At 48.2% G+C, this 21,325-nt stretch overlaps 1 protein-coding gene across 1 annotated transcript in view; it reads right to left on the bottom strand.

The window, feature by feature from the left end:
* Positions 1–21,325, bottom strand: part of LOC135195778 (spliceosome-associated protein CWC27 homolog) — a 48,062-nt gene that overhangs the window by 14,612 nt on the left and 12,125 nt on the right. The window contains exons 4-6 of the mRNA XM_064222249.1: positions 20,846–20,982; positions 20,516–20,692; positions 20,252–20,374 (exon numbers count right to left, since the gene is read on the bottom strand). Of these exons, the coding sequence (XP_064078319.1) occupies positions 20,252–20,374; positions 20,516–20,692; positions 20,846–20,982 (437 nt within the window). The remainder of the gene's footprint in view (positions 1–20,251; positions 20,375–20,515; positions 20,693–20,845; positions 20,983–21,325) is intronic.

Raw genomic sequence — 21,325 nt, 5'->3', positions numbered from 1 at the left:
TAGGCAAAATCAAAGGAGTGAAGTGGAGTGGAGTGTTGGCGAGAAAAATAAGGGACTGATTATGGAGTAGATTATTCAAGAAAAAATTTGCAATGTATGAGTATTTGCACAGCAGAGAGTACAGTCATACCCCTACATACGAAAGTCCCTACGTACAAAAAATCCAGGTTACGAAGGCAGAAACGAAAATAATTCAGGTTGCGAAAGGGTGTATGTACTGTAAAGTCCGAGATCCGCTCTGGCCGCCGAGAACAATTTTAAAACTCGCACGCCTCCAACTCAGTAGACTCGCCACCATCCTCCCGCTCTCCCGTTGGTTCCTGATGCTAGTCACCGCCGTAAGATCCTGCTCTCCTATTGGTCAGCATCTGTCCCATCATGCATCTACATAAAGGAGTTCCTCGACCATTTCGTTTCAGTAGCATTATCATACACACCTGGAATTTGTTCGTTCACATAGATTTTGTTTGTTAACGTAAATTCGTGTTAGTGATGTCACTTTTGTTGTACTGTTACTTTAACGTGTTGTGTGTGAACTTAATTACTTACGTTATTAGCCATGGGTCCCAAGAATGTTGCTGAAGTTCACGGAAAGAAGAGGATGCTTTCTATGGAGACGAAGATGGAGATAATCAAGAAGTGTTAATGTTTTCTGCCACTTGTTAATGTTTTTCGTAAAGTTTAGTGTTAATGTTTTCTGCCATTTTTTAATGTGTTTTGTAAAGTTAAGTGTTCATGTTTTCTGCCGTTTGTCCTCCTCCTCTGTTGCCACTTTCGGACATCGCCTCACTTGAAAGGTAAGGTTCCAAATTTTACTACACACATATGTATATGTACATACAGTATTTCTTGTACCCTGTACACTAATACACTTTATTTACAGGTACAGTCACAGTTAGGTTAGGTATTGAATGGTCCAAATTGTTGTATTGGTCAATTTAGCTTTATTATAAAATTTACTGTGGTGTTTTTGTAGGCCTTGGAATGAATTAGGCAATTTACATGTAAAACGTAGTTCAAGATATGAAAAAGTCAGGTTACGAAGGCCGCTTCGGAACGGATTAATTTCATAACCTGAGGCACTACTGTATTATTGTTTTAGGGTAGTTCACCAAGATTAATGGGTCTCATTTCTACAGCCATACAGAAATGACCAGAAATATTTGTTCTTAAATAAGATAAGGAAATAATTGCAAGAAAAATGTGAAAGAAACTGTACAGAAAATTTAAGATAAACACAAATACAGTGGTACCTCGAGATAAGAAATTAATCCGTTCCGAGGCGCCCTTCGTATCATGAGTTTTTCGTATCTTGGACCGCATTTTACATGTAAAATGGCTAATCCATTCCAAGCCCTCCAAAAACACCCCAGTAAATTTCATAATAAAGCTAAATTGACCTATAAATAATGAAATACTACAACAATTTGGACCATTCAATACCTAACTTAATACGTACTGCTAATTACCTGTAAATAAAGTGTATATTAGTGTACATGGTATACAAGAAATACTGTACGTATGTAGTAAAATGTGGAAGCTTACCTTTCGAGTGAGGCTATCTCTGAAAGTGGCGACAGAGGAGGAGGACAAATGGCAGATGCGTACGTAAGTACTTACACTTGAACTTTACGAAACACATAAAAAAATGTAAGGAAAACATACATAAACTAAACTTTACGAAACACTTAAACAAAACGTCAACACTTAACTTTACAACAAAAAAACTAAAATTAGAATTTTTTTTTTTCTTTTTTTGATTTTTACATTTTTTTTTTAAAACTTTTTATTACACTTTACGTGTTTTTTTTTTTTTTTTTTTTTTTTTTTTTACAAAATTTCAACTTCATCACCACTTTCAACTTTCTGTTTTTTAGTATCACTTGGTTCTTCCTTTTTGTTTACTCCTGCTAATACTAAAGGCCTCTTTAAAAAATAACTATCCAATGAAGATTCCTTCTGGCTACTTTTCACAATGTTCCTTAAACGACTCAGGCAAGCCTCATCGAACTGCGCAAGCATACGACCTGTGTTTTCAACAAATGATTGCCCTTTATGAAAAGCAGCTAGAACATCCTTAATTTCTGCCGTTGTCATAGGGTCGTCCTCCTCCTCCTCGCCGCTGCTAGAGAACTCCTCTTGAATGACGTTATGTTGCATGGCCTCCAACTCCTTCAGGTCGTTGATGTCGTCCTCGTCGACGACCAGCCCCATGGACTTGCTGAGTGCAACGATCTCATCAAGATCTGGTTGCAAAACAGTTTCAGGATCGCCAACTGTTTCTCAATCTGCAGCACCAGCTTCGCCCACGTCGAATCCCTCGAAGTCTCGGGCGGATACGGCATCAGGCCAGAGTTTCTTCCACAAGGAATTCAAGGTTCGCCTCGAAACCTCCTGCCAAGCTTGATCGATGAGTCGGATGCATATCACAACATCGAAATGCTCCTTCCAAAATTCACGCAAGGTGAGGTTTGTGGTATCGATGATGTCGAAACATCTCTTGAAAAGATGTTTCGTATACAGCTTCTTAAAGTTTGATATCACTTGCTGGTCCATGGGCTGGAGGAGAGGGGTGGTGTTAGGCGGAAGATAAAGAACCTTGATGAAGGAATACTTCGCAGGGATATCTTCCTCAAGGCCAGGAGGGTGGGCAGGGGCATTGTCCAACACCAGCAGACATTTCAGAGGGAGGTGCTTCTCTTCCAAGAATTTCTTAACTGTCGGGCCGAAATGACAATTTGTCCAAAATTGCATTTTTCCTAACTATACAAACCTGAGGTCCTTTTACAATAGGAAGGTACTAGCGGCAGCTGGATAGGTCGTAAGCTTCGAACAAGGGTTTCGGTAGTTAATGCTTGTCCGACAGGCGCGCGCGCGCGACTGGGAGGTAAACAAATCACTTTTGCTTTTGGCCCAAGCAAAAACTGCAGAGTGAGGGGTGGCATGAGGTGGGGCTATGTGTCAAAGGACCTCAGGTTTGTATAGTTAGGAAAAATGCAATTTTGGACAAATTGTCATTTGTTCCGACACGGCATACAAACCTTCGGTCCTTTTACAATAGGAAGACTCACTTCTTGGTGGGTGGAATCTGAGTCTTTTGTGAACAGACTGGTGTTCGCCCAACCTTGGAAGCCTCCCTGGTCGTAAGAGCGAGGAGGGATCCAAGCCTCTGTCCGATTGATCGGGGTGTGCACCGCAGGATCAATGGTCAGACCTCTGGACCAGAGTACTAAGAGAGAGGCAAGACGTATCGCTTCGTACCAGCAATGTAAGAACTTGTTCCTGTACAGGAGCAAAGATAAAGTCATGGTTTTGACTCTTGTAGGCATCCACTTCCCCCCATTGTAGAAGGAAGTGGTGGATATTCTGCTCCTATCCCTAGTGAAAGGGATAGGATGGGGCTCTGTCATATAGCTCACCGGCATCTCGTCCTTATCCAGCAGGGTGATGACCGTATCCCTCTACCCACAGGTAGAGGGGTAGAAAAAAGATAGAAAGAGAAGCCAGTCACTTTCTCATTACTATCTATTCATACAGTCACACAGGACTCGATGCTGTTCAGCCTGCTAGGGTCTGGGTTAGCTAGAGACCGTGTTGAGCAGCCACCACGGTCCTAAGGAAACCGATCCAAGGACCTGTGGGCAATATCCAAAAGGTATAAGGAAGGTGCGGTGGTCTGGTTGTACCAGACCCCTGCCTTCCATACCTGCGCCACGGAGAAGTTCTACGAAACGCCAACGAGGGGCCAATACTTCTGACTTCGTGAGCTCTCGGACGGGACGTACGGATGTCGTCACTACCATCAGCCTCATACGCCTCCTGATGACCTCACGCAGCCAGGACAAAAGAGTGTTCTTTGATACTTCTTTCTTGGTGACCCCGGTGCTAACGAAGAGGCGTCGACACTCAGGCCCGAGGTGTCGAGTTCTCTTCAGATAGCGCCGTAGCGTCCTCCCAGGACAAAGCAGCATCTCATCCGCAATCATTATCGGCATGAAGTTCCCGTACTCTCTTCGCCGATGCCAGGTCCAGCAAGAAGAGGGGCTTGTGAGTTCCCTGGGTGGGCAAGACCTTTCGAAGCTCCTCCTAAGTAAGGAGATCTCGAACGAGTTCGAGATGTCCAATCCCGTCAGTTTCAGGACGAGCGTCAAGGCGGCTCTGTATCCTTTGACTGTGGGAACTGAGAGGAGCTTCTCTCGGCGAAGAAAAACGAGGAAATCCAGCTACCTGCTGAAGAGTGGCTCTGAGAGGAGATAGGCCCCGTCTACGCACCAACCACAGAAGACGGCCGACTTCCCCTGGTACACAGCTGCAGAGGACTGACGGACGTTTTCCAGCCATCTCTGTTGCTGCGCTACGAAAAAAGCCTCTCGTTCGCAAGAGATGTTGGATAACAGCCAGCCGTGAAGACGTAGGGACTGGACTGCTCGGTGGTACCGCTCGACGTGTGGCTGGGCGAGAAGGTTGTGCCAAGGGGGAATCTCTCTCGGTTCTCTTGCGAGAAGAGCCAGCAGGTCCGGATACCAAATGGCCTGTGGCCATTTGGGAGCCATCAGGATCATCCTGAGATTCGGGGTGACCAGTGCTCGACTGATCACCTTGCGAATCAGGGTGAACGGGGGAAAGGCATAGGCGAAAAGGTTGTCCCACGGGTGTTGAAGAGCCTCCTCTGCAGCTGACCCATGGGTCCGGCACGGCCGAGAAGAAACACCTGGAGCTTCCTGTTTTGTGCCGGGTGGCGAACAGATCCTCGACTGGTCGCCCCCACAGGTTGAAGAGCCTTTCCGCCACGTCCTGGTGTAGAGACCATTCGGTCCATACCCTTGATCCCGAACGGACCACCTCTGAGCGTTGCCTGCTACTACATTCCTTCCCTGGAATGTAGCGTGCCGACAGCTCTATTGAGTGTGCCTCGGCCCACTCGTGCACCTTGCCGAGTCAACTGGTACAACGGGAGAGACACTAGGCACCCCCCTGTTTGTTGACGTAAGCCACCACCGTGGTGTTGTCGCACATCAACACCACTGAGTGTCCATCAAGCGGTCCTGGAACTCTTGGAGAGCGAGGAACGCTGCCTTGAGTTCAGTACATTGATGTGAAGGTGCTTGTCGTTCTCGTACCACACTCCTGAAGTCAGCAACTCCTCCAGGTGTGCGCCCCATCCCTCGGTCGATGCGTCTGAGAGCAGCTGCATGTTAGGGGGGGGGAGAGTGCGCAGAGGCACTCCTCTTAAGAGGTTCCTGTCGTCCAGCCACCAGGCTAGGTCCTGCCTCACCTCCTGTGTCAGTGACAATGGAAAGCTTGGGGGATCCGTCGCCTGTGACCAACTCTCCTTTAGTCTCCCTGAAGAGACCGCAGGTGAAGACGCCCGTTAGGGGACTGCCTTCCCGAGTGACGACAGGTGTCCGATCACGACTTGCCATCGCTGAGCTACCCGTTCCTGCCGAGACAGGAACTGGTTGGCTTGGTTTTTTTTTTCCTCCCTGAATTTGCTAATTCGCGAGTCTGCGGGGAAGACTCGCCCTGCTACCGTGGTCAATCAGCATACCCAGGTAACTTCATCCTCTGCTTGGGCTCGAGATCGGACTTTTCGAAGTTCACAACGATCCCCAGATCGCGACAGAACAACTCGAGCAGTCGATCCCTGTCCTGTAGCAACTGCGAGCGGGAGCTCGCCGGACTAACCAATCGTCGAGAAACCCCATCAGACGTATCCCGTGCGAATGGGCCCAAAGCAGACACCAGAGTGAACACTCGCAGTTAACACCTGTGGGGCGGTTGAGAGACCGAAGCAAAGTGGCCTGAACTGGTACACCGTCCCGTCGAGGATGAAGCGGAGGTACTTTCTGGAGGACTGATGAATGGGTATTTGGAAATACGCATCCTTCAAGTCCACTGAAAGCATGAAATCGTTCTCCCTGATAGAGTCGAGCACTGAGCGTGCCGTCTCCATCGTGAACCGGGTCTGGCGAACAAACCGGCGTTCAGGGGAGAGAGATCTATCACCTGGCGCCAGCCTCCCGTAGACTTTTCCACCAGGAAGAGTCGACTGTAAAAGCCCGGTGATTGATCCGTGACGATTTCTACAGCTCTCTTGCTCAGCATGGTCTTGATCTCCTGTCTCAATGCTACGTCCTTCGATGCCCTGGAACGTACGCCGCCTGTTGGACCGGGTTGGAGGTGAGGGCGACCGAGATTCGAAGGGTAATAGATCTCCCTCCCGAAGGACATCACAATCCAGGTCTCGGCGCCGTAGCGCTGCCAAGTTGCCCAATGGTGGCCAGGCACCCCCCCACTTCCGGCAGCAGGTGAGGGGGAACGCCAGTCCCTAGCGTTTCCCCCCTTTCTTGTTCGGTTCCTCTACCCAGAGCCTCCACGGGAGGGAGGAGGGCTGGGAGGAGGGCTGGTTACGGCTCCCCTTGCTAGAAGTCGAAGAAGACAGAGTCATTCCCCGGGGCTTCGACGCAGCTACCGTCTTAGCCACCGAGGAAGCGCTAGCCGAGCCTGTTAGACTTGGCCGCAGTCCAAGGCTGCCCAGAAGCCTTCGAGACTGCCTGGTGAACCAGAACGGTCACTGTTCGTCAGTGCGCCGTCTGTCCACCGCAGCGTCCACCCTCTCTCCTGGGAAGAGAGACGTGGAACTCCGTAAAGGTTCCGTTGCGAAGTCCCAACGCCGACTTCACGCCCCGGCCGCCCTGGAAACCCGAGTAAGGACAGCGTACCTTCGTCGGAGACAACCAGGTTGGCCCACAGGTTCACCGTCTGGTGGGCAAGGAAGGAGATGGCTCCTCCCCCAGACTGGCAAAAGTCTCCTGAAGGCCGAGTCATCTTCGGGAGAAATTCCCCCGGAGTTGGCTGCGACCTTAGATACTGTGAGGGACCACAGATCTAGCCAGGAGACGGCCTGGAAAGCTGCCATGGCGGTAGATTCCAGGCCGAATGTCTCTTGCTGCGAGAAACCACAGGTTCTCGGACAGGAGCTGCTGCAGAGACACACCCGAAGTCAGCCTGGCTAACTCCGGGTTTACCTGTTTGGGCGGGCATCGGGTCTTCCAAGATGGCACGTAAAAAACGCCGCTGTAGCGCAGCAGAGGAGGTGGAAGCAGCTTGCTCGACCTGCAGGACTTGAGCGAGCCGTCTTGTCCGGAGGACAAGCGATTCAACCTGGTCCAGCACTGAGTCCGGCAGCTCAGAACGCGGCAAACCCACCGTCGGTCTGGGTTCCCTCTTCGGGCCCCAGAACGACTCGAGCCAGGACGTGGGCTCGGATGGTGGGAGCAGCGATCCTTCCGTGAGGTCGTTGTGCTGACGAATCAGCGCAATAACCTCGCAAAGTTCCTCTGGATCTCAGGAGTGACTGCTTCCTGCGGAGTCGGACCGTCCAGTCCTCAACAGGGGCAACTCCCGAGACCCTCCTCCCTCAAGGAGAGGAACAGCGACAGACCCTCTCGGTCTGCTCCAACCACCTGTGCGTACGACCTGGCTGGTCCGAGAACCGTGCCTGGTACGTACGACGCCGTGGTGGGATCCTGAGGGGCGCACCCCTCACGATCACTCTCAATACCTCGCCCCCTCCCGGTGAATCCGAGGAGGTTGAAGGTATGGAAGAGGCAGACCTGACGCTCCCTCCTCGCTCGCTGGCAGAACCAGCGGGCTTGGAAGACTGCAGGCGATCGCCAACCCGCGGTGGCGATCGAGCTGCGAGCTAGTCGAGCCGTCTCGCTGTGGAGAACGGCTGGACCGAGAACAGCGGCGGCCGGTCTCGGGTGTCAGAGGAGCTGTGCTGGTCGCCGTACCCGATCGCTCTCTGTGAGAGTGACGGTCAGGCGACCGGCGAGCTCCACTGTCACGGTGAGATCGGTGCGTATCCTCACGGTGCTCAGTTCGCTGGTACCAGCCGTGGCTGGTGCCGGCGAACGGGGGGGACCTCCTCCCCGCCTCAGCCCGTGGCCGGTCATGGACCGTCACGTCCACCGCCGGGTAGCCAGCTGCTCGCCGCGAGAGCGAGAGCTGGTCTGGTGAGAGTCGCGTGAGCGGCTGTCACCAGTCTTCCGCTCCGTGCCGTGAACCTGACGCTGAGCGAACTCAGAGGTCTGGTTCCTGGCTGCACGGTCGCTGGTAAGCGACCGTACACTCGGTACCTCTCGCGAACGACGAGGCCGAGACGGACCCTGCTGCTGTGGCCGAACCACTGACAGCAGGTGAGGAAGTGCCGGTGTTTGGATCCGGCACTCTTCTGTCCCCGAGTGCTTCTGCCTTGCGGAAGAAGAGACGGGTCCTGCCCCCCGAAGGAGCGGGTGACCACGGAAGAAACCCCCCCTCTCACCAGAGCGAGACGGGCCCTTAGAAGTTCCCGAAGGAGACTTTAGGGGGGGGGGAGGCGACCTTCTTCTTCTTCGGCAGGGAGCCTTAGAAGACGAAGGGGAAGAGGCGGCAGACGACGACGAAGACGAGAAGACGATGAAGACGACGACGACACCTTCCTCCTCTTCTTCTTCTTCTTCGTCAACCTTCTCAGGACCGACGTCAGATCTGTCATCCAGAGCGGAGCGGGGCTGCTGTTGCCGAAGCAACAGGGCCCGGACGCACCTGTCCGAACAGATCAGCATCGGAAGCAGCGGCGCCAGGAACAGGAACAACATCAGCAGGTGCAGGCATCACCAGGAACGGCAGAAAACCGCAGGAGCAGGTACAGGAAACGGCAAGCAGTGGTCCACGTCACGTACCGTGGACAGCAGCTGGGCAGGTACGGCAGGTACGGCAGACTGTGTAGGCGGTCTAGATGGGCGGACCAGCGGCACAGACATCCTAGGTACGGTGGGAGGTCCAGGGGCGAGCTCTTCGGGCACACGAAGTCCGGTCGCGGCAGCACGGCAAAACACAGGCGGCGGCATCACACTCCCCCGAGTTACGGCGACTGGCCCCTGCACCGATGTAGTGGGTGGGGTCACAGGAGACCGCGTGCTGGGTGTACCACCAGGTGAGGTAGGGTGAAGCGTAGCCGTGGGTGTTTGTAATGGTCGTGGTGGTGGTCGTGACCGTTGCATGGGTGACCGCCACGGAGCCAGCGAGATGGTAGAGCAGCCCTGGACACTCGGCACACCCTGCAGCCCCAACGATGCCCACACCTGTCCGAGGTCATCCTTCGCGGCAACCGCACCTGAGGAGGCAAAAGTCGGTGATTAGGGGGATCCTCTACCCGTTCGCGCGAAGACGAACGGATAGAGGACCCAGAGTACAACTCGACGTCAGGGTATCTAGCGCCCTCCTCCACACTCGACAAGTCAGGAGAGGAGAACGGACCTAGAAACCCCCCCCCCGAAGGGGAAGGCGCGAGACGTGGAAGTTGAGCGGGCGGCAGGAAAGAAGACGAAGTGTCCGTCACCAAAGGAGTCGCGGGAGAGCTTTCGACGACTCCTTTGCAGGCCTTCGCTTCCTCCTGCCCTCATACAAAATCCACTGCGCCTACCTCCGACCAATTAATAACACATTACAAGGCTCGGCTCGGGAGCATTCGCGCCCACCCCCGACAAAACCGAACCGACACACAAATATGAGGGTCTATCTCCGGGAAAGAGCGGAACTTCCCGCATTTACGCCCTTCGGTTACCCGGGCATAGTCTCCGTGGGTTGGGGTAGCGAGGCGAGGAGATTCCATCATTAATTAATTGCAGTTCAAATTAATATGAAAAGAGAGAAATGATTGTACTTACAATGAATTCTTTCATACACAAACACAACCATATACTCAAGAAAGCAAAACGACGCAGCAGAAGCGGGCAGAGAGCGTCGAACACACACGTCCACTCGCTGTGAGGCCGAAAGCAAAAGTGATTTGTTTACTCCCAGTCGCGCGCAGCGCGCCTGTCGGACAAGCAGTTAACTACCGAACCCCTTGTTCGAAAGCTTACGACCTATCCAGCTGCCGCTAGTACCTTCCCTATTGTAAAAGGACCGCAGGTTTGTATTGCGCCGTGTCGGAACAAACACAGATTTACCACTCCGTGAACAAAAGCCTCGTTACCCAGGCTTTCGCATTAGCCCTCCACATGACTGGAAGCTTCTCCTTAAGCACTTTGTGGGCCTTGAAGGCTTGAGGAGTCTCGGAATGATAGACCAGTAGGGGCTTCACCTTGCAATCCCCACTGGCGTTTGAACAAAGTGCGAGCGTAAGCCTGTCTTTCATAGGCTTATGCCCGGGTAGCTTCTTCTCTTCCTCCGTGATGTACGTCCGACGTGGCATTTTTTTCCAAAAAAGGCCAGTCTCATCACAGTTGAAGACTTGCTGAGAACTGTAGCCTTCCTTGGTCATCATCTCGTCGAATGTCTTTTTGAAGGCTTCAGCCGCTTTCGTGTCCGAGCTGGCAGCCTCCCCATCAGCTGCACCACCGAATGGATGCCAGTCCGTTTACGGAATTTTTCGAACCACCCATGCGAAGCCTTGAACTCTGGGGTTGGCGTTGATGTCCCCTCTCCTCCGTCGTCTTCGGCCTGGGCAATCAAATCGCCGAAAATAGCGCTGGCCTTGTGGGAGATTGCTGTCTCCGTTATCGTATCGCCAGTGATTTCTTTGTCTTTTATCCAGACAAGAAGAAGCCTTTCCATCTCATCGTGCACGTGGCTCCTCTTGCTGGACAAAATAGTGACGCCCTTGGAAGGTGTAGCTGCTTTGATGACATCCTTTTGCTTAAGGGATTGGGTTGCCTATTGTCGACGGATTTCGGGGCCGTATTCCTTGGCGATCACACTCAATCGCATACCAGCTTCATACTTCTTGATAATCTCCATCTTAGTCTCCAACGAGAGCATCCTCTTCTTTCCGTGAATTTCAACTTTCTTGGGACCCATGACTACGTATATACTGTACGTAATTTACGTATAAGTAGAGTAAAGTTCTCACACAACACGATAAAGTACGTATCCTGCAACGAAATCACTAACGACTTTACGTTAATAAACGAAATCGTTAGAACGAACGAATACCGCGTGCGTACGATAACGATGCTGGGACGAGTGGCCGAAGCACGCTGCTACGAAGTAGATGCATGATGGGAAAGGGATGATGGAACAATAGGGAGAAAGGAAAGAATTCATGGCAGGTGACTAGCATCAGGAACCAATGAGAGAGGGGCAGGGAGGTATGGTGGCGAGTTTCTTACTCCAGTTGGGCGGCGCGCGAGTTTCAAAATTGCTATCGGTGGTCCGGGCGAATCTCAGACTTTACAGCAACAACCTTTCGCATCTTGAGCAATTTTCGTATGTAGAGCCGTAAAATTTTTTGTATTAGCTTTCGTATCTCGAGTTTATCGTTAGTTGAGCCTTTTGTATCTCGAGGTACCACTGTACAAAAAAAGAAGCTGGAGGCCAATGTGACACTGCAATAGTCAGTTAATACTGTCTGTACAGTATGCCACTCAATGTATACTCTGGACAGCATACATTTAGAGAAAAGTGCATAAGAAACTGGTATAGAAAAAATACTAATGGCTTTGAAAGAGCAATGTGTATTTTTGCATGAATCCTGAATGTTACTGAATGAGAAATGAAAGATTGCTGATGGGACAGATGTCAGCCTACAAACCTGTGTGGAAGCAGATGTTGAAGGTATCATGAGGGCTGTAATGAATGAAAGAATGCAGGAAAGGCTAATGATATGGTTACATTAAAATATCGGTGAATGTGTTGCCTGTGAGTACAGTAATGCAAAATTACCACAACTGGCAAAAGTATTCAAAAGTTATTCCAAAAGGATCTAACAGGTAATATAAACTGGAACAGGAGTAATGTTACTAAAGTAAATGTCAGTTGAAAGGTAATGTGATGACTGTGACACAGATGAAGGAGGCGAGGTACTCAATCAAGTGCTTTACTTGAAATGCACCCTGCATATGATGGCAAAAGGGCAGGGAGGCTCCCACAAACTAGTAGAGAGAATCCATGGGTTTGCTGAATTATAATTACCATTCTGTAACTGAAAATGACATTGTTATGATACAATAAAGTTTCATACATACTTACCTGGCAGATATATACATAGCTATGACTCCGTCGTTCCGACAGAATTTCAAATTTCGCGGCACTCGCTACAGGTAGGTCAGGTGATCTACCGCCCTGCTCTGGGTGGCAGGACTAGGAAACTATTCCGTTTTCTAATCAGATTCTCTCTTCCACCTGTCTCCTGCGGGGAGGCTGGGTGGGGTCTTCAATTGTATATATCTGCCAGGTAAGTATGTATGAAACTTTATTGTATCATAACAATGTCATTTTCATACATTCAACTTACCTGTCAGATATATACATAGCTGATTGACACCCTTTGGTGGAGGGCAAGAGACAGCTAACTAACTGACGTAGACAGGTAACAACATATGTTGTAGGTATAAATAAACCTTAGTTTCCTACCTTCTTAGATGGAAGACTTCGTGGCTACTGCCCAGGAGTCTGCTTCATCTCAAGAGCCTTAGCGAGATAGTGATCTGTGGCCAAGAGTTCTTGTGGATTCTGTCGATGGGGTCTCTTCCACTTACTCGACAGAACCTAACTGGCGTTTGTCAATGGGGAGCACATACCGCTATATGACAACACGCATTTATTTAAGGAGCACAACCAATCCCGATCACCCGATCCTAACCCGTGTTAGTTCTAAGATTGCCTAGAGTTATCCCAAAACTCTAGCAAACAAACCACAAACTCGAAACTCATACATACAAAAATAACAAATTTTTTTTTTTTTTGTACCCTCTAATAGTCAGATGTCACTCGATTTTCAAATGAAGCGAAGTGAAGGCCGCTTGTGCGACAACTGACACTCCCATACACCGAAAACATGAGAACACATCCGACAAGAGGGTTACGTACACAATTTAAGGATTGGTGCTTTCTCCTTTACCCAGAACCGTCTGTGCTGACACAAACGGACCTAAAGAAAAAACATTTATCATACGTAACTCGCACGTCTTTTAAATAATGGGATGCAAACACAGAGTTGCATCTCCAATAAGTTGCGTCCAAAATGTTCTTGAGTGACATATTTCTCTGGAACGCCACAGAGGTTGCGATTGCCCTAACTTCGTGGGCTCTCACTCTTATTAAAAGATTAAAAGAATCATCTGGACAATTCTTATGAGCTTCTGTGATAACACTTCTAACAAAGAAGCTAAGGCGTTCTTGGACATTGCTCTCTTGGGTCTTTCACTGAGCACCAAAGCCCTTTTTGCGAACCCCCCCAAACTGCTTCTTCCTGTCCAGATAAAATTTTAGAGCTCTAACTGGGCAAAGGGATCTTTCTGCCTCTCTGCCCACCAACTAGAAAGTCCTTTCACTTCGAAGCTCCTGGGCCAGGGATTCGAAGGGTTTTCATTTTTGGCAAGAAAAAGGGACTGAAATGAACAAATTGCAGAGTCTCCTTTTGAAGTCAACTCTTGATTCAAGGGCGTGCAACTCACTGACTCTTTTTGCCGTTGCAAGAGACATCAGAAACAAACACTTTCTAGTGATGTTACGAAACGAAGCAGTGTGAAGTGGTTCGAATTCCTCTGATGATAGAAATTAAGAACCACATCTAAGTTCCAGCTTGGAACCTTAGGTTTCAAGTGATTTTGATGTTTCGAAGGAACGAATGAGGTCGTGCAAATCCTTATCATTCGTTAGATCTAATCCCCATGTTTCTAAAGACTGCTGAAAGCATACTCCTGTACCCCTTAATAGTCGGTACCGAGAGATGCGACTTTTGTCTAAGAAACAGAAGGAAATCTGCAATTTCGGTCACAGAGGTACTGGAAGAGGACAGCTTCTTCGACCTACACCAGTTTCTGAAAACTTCCCACTTCGATTGGTACACTCGCCTAGTAGATGATCTGGCGGGCTCTAGCAATTGCGTTTGCTGCCTGGCGAGAAAACCCTCTCGCTCTGACAAGTCTTTCGATCGTCGAAGGGGGGGGGGGCAGTCAGAGCAAGAGCGGGTAGATTTTGATGGTACCTCTCGAAGTGGGGGTGTTTGAGCAGATCTATTCTGTTTGGAAGAGATCTGGGGAAGTCCACCGTCCATTCCATCACTCTGTGAACCAAATTTGAGCTGGCCAATACCGAGCAATCAGAGTCATCTTGGTTCCTTCGGATGCCACGAATTTTCTGACTACTTCCCCCAGTATCTTGAACGGGGGAAAAGCGTAAACGTCTATCCCTGACCAGTCCAGGAGAAAGGCGTCTGTTGCATAAGCCCGGGGATCTTCCACCAGGGCACAAAATGTTTCTATCCTCTTGGAGAGGAATGTGCGAAAAGATCTATTTGAGGCTTCCCCCAAAGGAGCCAAAGGCTCTGACAGACTTCTGAGTGGAGTGTCCATTCTGTGGAAGGACCTGGAACCTCCTGCTCAATCTGTCCGCTCTCCACATTCCTCTCCCCTTGAACAAAACCTTGTTAAGAACTACCTTCCTTTGGTTCGCCCCAAATCAGTAAGGATCTCTTGCCAGCTCGTACAGAGCAAAAGAGTGCGTCCCTCCTTGTTTCTTGACATAAGCCAGAGCTGTCGTATTGTCTGAATTTATCTGTACGACTTTGCCTCTGACTATGTGTTCGAAGCTCTTTAGCGCCAGGTGAATTGCTAAGAGCTCCTTGCAATTTATGTGCCATGACACCTGTTCTGCCGACCAGGTGCCTGACACTTCTTTGGAGGATCCCAATGTTGCCCCCCAGCCCGACTCCGAGGCGTCTGAAAACAATGTCAGGCTTGGGTTCCGTACTTGCAGGGACACTCCTTTGTTTTCCTTTAATGGAATCAACCACCACTTCAAATGATGTTTTATTTCTTCCGAGATTGGAAACGTGTCCGAGAGCTGACCTCGTCTTCCAACTCCAACTTCTTCTTAGGAAGAACTGAAGCGGTCGAAGATGTAACCTTCCTAGGAGAAAGAACTGTTCGAGCGAGGAAAGGGTTCCCAGAAGGCTCAGCCATTCCCTCGCTGAAGTGCGCTCTTTCCCTAGAAAGTTCGATACTGTGGCACAGCCTTTCTTTATTCTCTCTTGAGATGGAAAAACTCGAAACACCCCGAGAATCCATCTGAATCCCCAGATAAACCACGTTCTGGCTGGGGATCATCTGAGACTTCTCGAGGTTCACGATCAATCCCAATGATTTTGTCAATTCCAGTGTTTGTTGACAGGTCCTCCAAACACTGCTTTTGCGACCTGGCTCTGATGAGCCAGGTCGTCCAGGTACAGGGAGACGTTTATCCTTTCAAATGTAAGTGTCTTGCTACATTTTTCATCACGTCTGTGAAGACTTGAGGAGCCGTGGACAGGCCGAAACACAGGGCCCTGAACTGATTAGATTCTTCCTTCGAACATAAATCGAAGGTACTTCCTCGACGAATGGTGGATCGGGATGTGGAAGTATGCGTCCTGAAGGTCTAGGGACGCCATCCAATCCCCTTGCCGCAGTGCTGCAAGGACTGAAGCAGACGTTTCCATGCTGAACTTCTGTTGTTCGACGAATTTGTTCAGCGCACTACGTCCAGTACCGGTCTCCATCCCCCCGAGGCTTTTGCTACAAGAAACAAGCAATAAAAACGTTAAAACCCCGGGGAGTTGCAATCCAGCACTAGCTCTATTGCTCTTTTGTCCCACATCTGTTCCACCATCTGACGAAGAGTATCCATCAGAACAGGGTCCCTGTATCTGGCGGACAATTCCCTCGGTGATGTTGTCAAGGGAGGAATGTCCTTGAATGGGATGCGATACCCCTTCTTGATAATCGACATCGTCAAGGGTTCGCTCCCTATGTCTCCCCAGGCTTTCGCAAAAGAATGTAGCCTGGCTCCTACGGTGTCTGGAGGACAGAATTCTCACTTCCCTTTCTTAAAGGGACGAAGGAAGACCTGCCCTCTTTTCGGTTGACTCTTCTGGCGATCGATCTAGTTGGAAGACCTCCTCGAAAGGGCTGTTGCTGAGCTGGGCGAGCCACTTTCTTTTCCTCACTAGCCACAGGCCTATTCTTCCTTGAGGATTGTCTAAGGAGATCCTGGGTGGCCTTTTCAGTCAGAGAATGCGCGATATCCTTCACCAACTGCGAGGGGAAAAAGGTGAAAAATCAGAGAGAGGCGCAAAACAATAAGGCGGCTCTCTGCGAAGGAAGGAGACGCCTTCGTGAGGAAAGCACTGTGAACCGCCCTCTTCTTTAAAACTCCTGCACCAAAGAGGGAGCATACCTCAGCCGATCCATCCTGAACAGCCTTATCAATGCAGGCGAGGATGCTATTTAGGGTTTCTGGGTCGAGTTGTTCCTTTTCCTGAGATTTCTTGGCCAGAACCCCAAGGGACCAATCTAAGAAGTTAAAACTTCTAAAGTGTGAAAAAGTCCCTTGAGGAGGTGGTCCGTTTCCGAAACCGCCCCCATGTTACCTTCGCTGCATTCAAGGCATGCCTTCTCGACGAATCCACCAAACTCGAGAAGTCTGATTCAGCTGAAACGGACAGAGACAATCCCATATTCTCTCCGTTTCGTACCAAATGCCTCTCCTCCCTGTAAGTTTAGCGGGAGGCATACAAAAGACCGTCCTTCCTAACTCCTTCTTCTTCTTGAACCAGGAGTCAAGAGATTGTAGAGCCCTCCTCATAGATATAGCAGGCTTCATTTTAAGGAAAGAGGAAGACTTGTGTGTTTCGTGCTCGAAAACAGAGAGCGTGGAGAAGGGGGAGCAGCTGGCGTCAAAGAGTCTCCATATTCCTCCAATAGAAGGGACGACAAAGAACTTTATAATTAGAAGATCCTTCCTTCATTTCGTCCTCCGAGGCATCTTCTGGGTTGATAGGCTCGGAAGGAGAAGCTCCCTTCTTTCTTCTGACTCTTCTCTTACTCTCTTACGAGTGTCCAGGCTCTTCATACGAGGAATGCGCCTGGTGTACAGCAGGAGTATCTCGCCTGGGAGGAGTAACGTGTTTTGGAATACTCCTGGCGCTTGGCAGGCGCAGAGCGCCTCGAATACTCCTGGCTTCTAGTAGGCGCATTTTGTTCAGAATACTCCTGGCGCCATGTCATGGTAGGAGTATTAAGTTCAGAATACTCCTGGCGCCTAGGAGGAGTATAAGCTTCGGAATACTCCTGGCGCCTGGGAGGAGTATTAAGTCCAGAGTACTCCTGGCGCCTGGGAGGAGTATAAGCTTCGAATACTCCTGGCGCCTGGGAGGAGTATTCAGTTCAGATACTGGCGGCCTGGGAGGAGTATCTAGGCCCGACGACTCCTGGCGCCTGGTAGGAGCACGTCGTTCCAAATACTCTGATCCTTAGAATGCGTCTGATGTTTAGTAGGAGTATTGATTCGGTAGGCGCTTTCCGTATCACAAGCGCTCTACTCCTAACAGGATCTTCCTCTTCAGCTAACTCTTGGCGCTTGATTGAAGATCTTGAATGTTGTACTGGCTCGTTGCGCCTACTCGGAGCCTGGCTTCTGGTTGGCGCCCTACTCTTGACAGGAGTAAACTTCCTTTCTTACTTCTCTCCTGTCTAACGCATTGCTCCCCCCAGAGATGGCCGCTTGTGCGACAACTCCCCTGAAGGGTGCATCGCGCCCGACAGGAGATCGGTATTTAGATCTTTTAATAGGAAGCCTATCATCCTTCTACGAGTAGGCTCCATATAAAGAGTTCCTACTAACGAGGCTAATTGCTCTTGCATATTCATCAATATTCTCCTGGTTGAGGAGTCTTTCGAACCAGGAGAGGGAGATCTGGAAGGCGCTCTAGGATCCCTTCCAGACCCAGAGTCTGAATGTATTCTCGCCTTCTTAATTACCGAAGGCGCTCCTTCTTCAGAGAAGCGTTCGGGACTCGAATTGAGTTCATGCTCTTTCATACTCCTCTTCAGCGGACGGGAAAGTTTCGACTCCTTCCATCCTCTTCTCGGAGAAGGCGAACTAGACGAAGAAAAGCACTCTCGAAGGACGCTTTTCCTATAGCGGTCCTTGGCATTATTGATATGCTCGATTCTGCCGAAGGGACGCCTGATCGTTGGGGATTCTCCACAACCCCCGTATGGCTTTTCGACATTCCGTTCTCCTCCGGGCCAGGGAGCTTGGAAGAGGTCTAGGCCTGGGGAGCGTCGCAGAGACGACCAGACCGCCCCCAGCCACTACACTGGGGACACTAATATCACTATGCGAAAAACCACATTCACTTTCCTTACCTTCCAATGCTGCGACCTTTTCCTGCATTTTCTGAAGGGAAGCTCTCTAAGTTCTGCTATTTCCGAAGCAGAACTAGAGGGATTAGCAATTTTTGAACGGGCTGAACAGAATGGGCATGATTATCAGAGGAAGAAGCTACAGAACTAGATAGTAAATCATGAGAAGCAGACATTCTGCGGGTTTTATAAGCCGCCTTCCTCTCTCTATCTTTCTCTAACTTCTTCAAGTAAGAAGTTAGATTCTTCCACTCTTGTGCACTCAATTTCTCACACTCGTCACACGTATTCTCAATCGAGCATTCAGCCATTCTACACCCACTACAAGTAGTGTGAGGATCTACCGAAGCTTTCGGAATCCTCACCTTACAGCCCTCATTCACACACACTCTGAAAACTAACACTAGAGTCAGACATATTACGAATTCCAAAAACCAAGTCCAAAAAACAGTCCACGATAGCGAATGCCAAACAACGATCCAAGTACGTCACAAAATATCAGCGAGGAGATGATCAAAAAGCTTTGCGAAAAACGAATTCTAGTCAGGAGGAAGTACAACAATGTTGATACCGCCGGCGACAGAGAGAATCTGATTAGAAAACGGGAATAGTTCCTAGTCCTGCCCACCCAGAGCAGGGCGGTAGATCACCTGACCTACCTGTAGCGAGTGCCCGCGAAATTGAAATTCTGTCGGGAACGACGGAGTCTATAGCTATGTATATATCTGACAGGTAAGTTGAATGTATGAAAATATTCAAATTATTATACAATCATCAATAATACATCAAACCCAACCAAGCTTCAGTAGGTTTGGAATTTTATTGATAATTCCATATTGAACAGTTAGGGAAAAATGACAAATTTTTCATCAATTTGTATTTTTCATAACTAACAAACCTTCGGTCTTAACTTAGGATAAAACTAGTGCCAAGCTGGAAAACCGGTGGAATTAATAAAAAAAACTTGTGTGATCCAGGGACTATTGGCATCTATACCGGGTCACGGGGCATTGTAGTTCCCAGAATGCCCTGGGTGTCCCGTGACCTATCAGTTACTCTTCCACCCAGTTTAGACTGTTAGAGGGGTGGTTCGAGGTGGGCCTTTATATGTTAAGACCTCAGGTTTGTTAGTTATGAAAAATACAAATAGATTAAAAATTTGTAATTTGTTCATATACAAAACAAACCTTCAGTCTTAACATTAGGATAGACTTACTTATTGGTGGGAAGGAAGTCTCTTTAATTGACTGGGAGTTTGCCACCTTCATCCATTTCTGAATAAACATATTCTAAGACAATGGACTATAACCTCAGAACCAAAGATATATGAGAATCTACTGCAGAAATATAAGTATGGATTGCAGATCATTCTTATTCATACATGTACACTGCTACTGTTACAAATCCTGTGATCACATCCACTGTTTGTGACATACAAATGTAAGAAAGGGTGAGAAAAGACTGGACAAGATGGTTTCAACCGGCTTGGAAGAAGAGCAAAAGCAATAGCATCTACTCTCCAAGGCGGTTAAAGAAAAGACTTAAACGCGTCACAAAGTGCGATGCACGGTCTCTGACCAGCTCTCACCTCGTACGCACAGGAGTTGCCAGATCTCAGACTCCTTCCTATGCAATCTCTGATTGTTTTAACTGGTTACCAGCTGGCGCTTGGAAATTATCCTATTGTTAAGACTGAGAGTTTGTTCCGTATATGAACAAAAGGTCATTGCACTGTATATATATGGATGGATATAAGCATCATGAGGTGATTTTGCAAGGAAGAGTAACTGCATAATAGAAAAAAAAAGATGAAGAGGTGTAACCATTTTTCCTGTCTATTAATAACCTTTCTCTACGAAACAGGTCTAATGCTTTCTTCAGAGTAAAGCCTCACCTCTCCTTCCCTCCTTTATAATTTCTTTTGTTTTTTCAAGCCTAGGCTATAAAGGGTCCCCTTGCTCTTAAAATACAAATGAAGCATTAGGATTTTAGGGAGGAGCATTTCATATGATTTTTCAATTTAAAAGGTGGAGAAGGAATCCAGAAAATATTTTATGAATTTTTGCAGAGCTTACATTTTAATTTTTTTCTCCTCTTCTAACATTTCAGCTGTCTTGATTACTTCTTTTTCATCTTCTTTACCGGTATCTTCATTCTCCTTTCCTTCTGTGTCTTCTTCAACTACCTCTTGTTTCAGTCTGAAAATATAAAATGGACTAATTAAACACAAAAAATCTTTGACCTAGAAAGACACATGAAAACTTTCTACCAACAACACTAAATACTATTCCCAAAACAACTCTTGGTTTCCGGAACAACAAAGAATGACTTGCTCTTACACTGAAATTGCTTCACTAGCACTTCCTTCTTTTTTATTCCCAGTGCTGGCAGAAAGTGTAGGATCCATGGCAATGTCATGAGCAGAGTTCCCTTTAGTTGTAAAACTTTTGGTTGCCGCCAGAACTTCCTCCTCTTCTTCCTCAGCTTCATCTCCAAAGGAAAGTAACTTGAAATTTCTGAAAAGATCAAACCAACCAACGTAAAAAACTTCCCTCTATGAAAATGTCAGCAATTAGCAGTGTAAACATTGAATACATCTCAGTAATGTGAATGAACATATAATGCACATTATTATACTGAATCAGTGTCCGAAAACCAGTCTTACATACTTGGTACCCTTCTTCTTTTTCCTTCGTTCCTCTCTGGGAATCTCATTTTCAATTTTCATTCGAGGAGTAATATCTGGAAACGGGTTATTCAATACCTCTGTCTTGACAATTTTATGGGGATATTCTGGTCGATCATCCTGGAACAAAAACAGCACAGTTGCATAATATTATCTATCATATTTTCCAGGGTACTAAAGACATACTTTAGATCAACAATGTTTCAAACCCCATTAAGCCTTATATACATCATGAGTTCTAGTTATAATAGCATTATAAAAAGTTAATTGTTTATAAAACAAATCAATTGATGACTTTCAAGAGTCCTGCTATCTGCCTCCTCTAAAAAGAATACTCATTTTGTTATTTTTTTACATTTCTATTCTCACCAGACTTCTAATAAAAAACTGAACTTACTGTCTTTTCATCTGCAATACTTTTGAAGGGCATCTTCATTAAAAAGCAAAACTTTTAATAACTCAA

This window comes from Macrobrachium nipponense, chromosome 16, assembly GCF_015104395.2.
Source record: "Macrobrachium nipponense isolate FS-2020 chromosome 16, ASM1510439v2, whole genome shotgun sequence".
NCBI classification, from domain to species: domain Eukaryota; kingdom Metazoa; phylum Arthropoda; class Malacostraca; order Decapoda; family Palaemonidae; genus Macrobrachium; species Macrobrachium nipponense.
The sequence above is the reverse complement of the archived record's forward strand: the minus strand, read 5'-3'. Positions and strand labels throughout refer to the sequence as shown.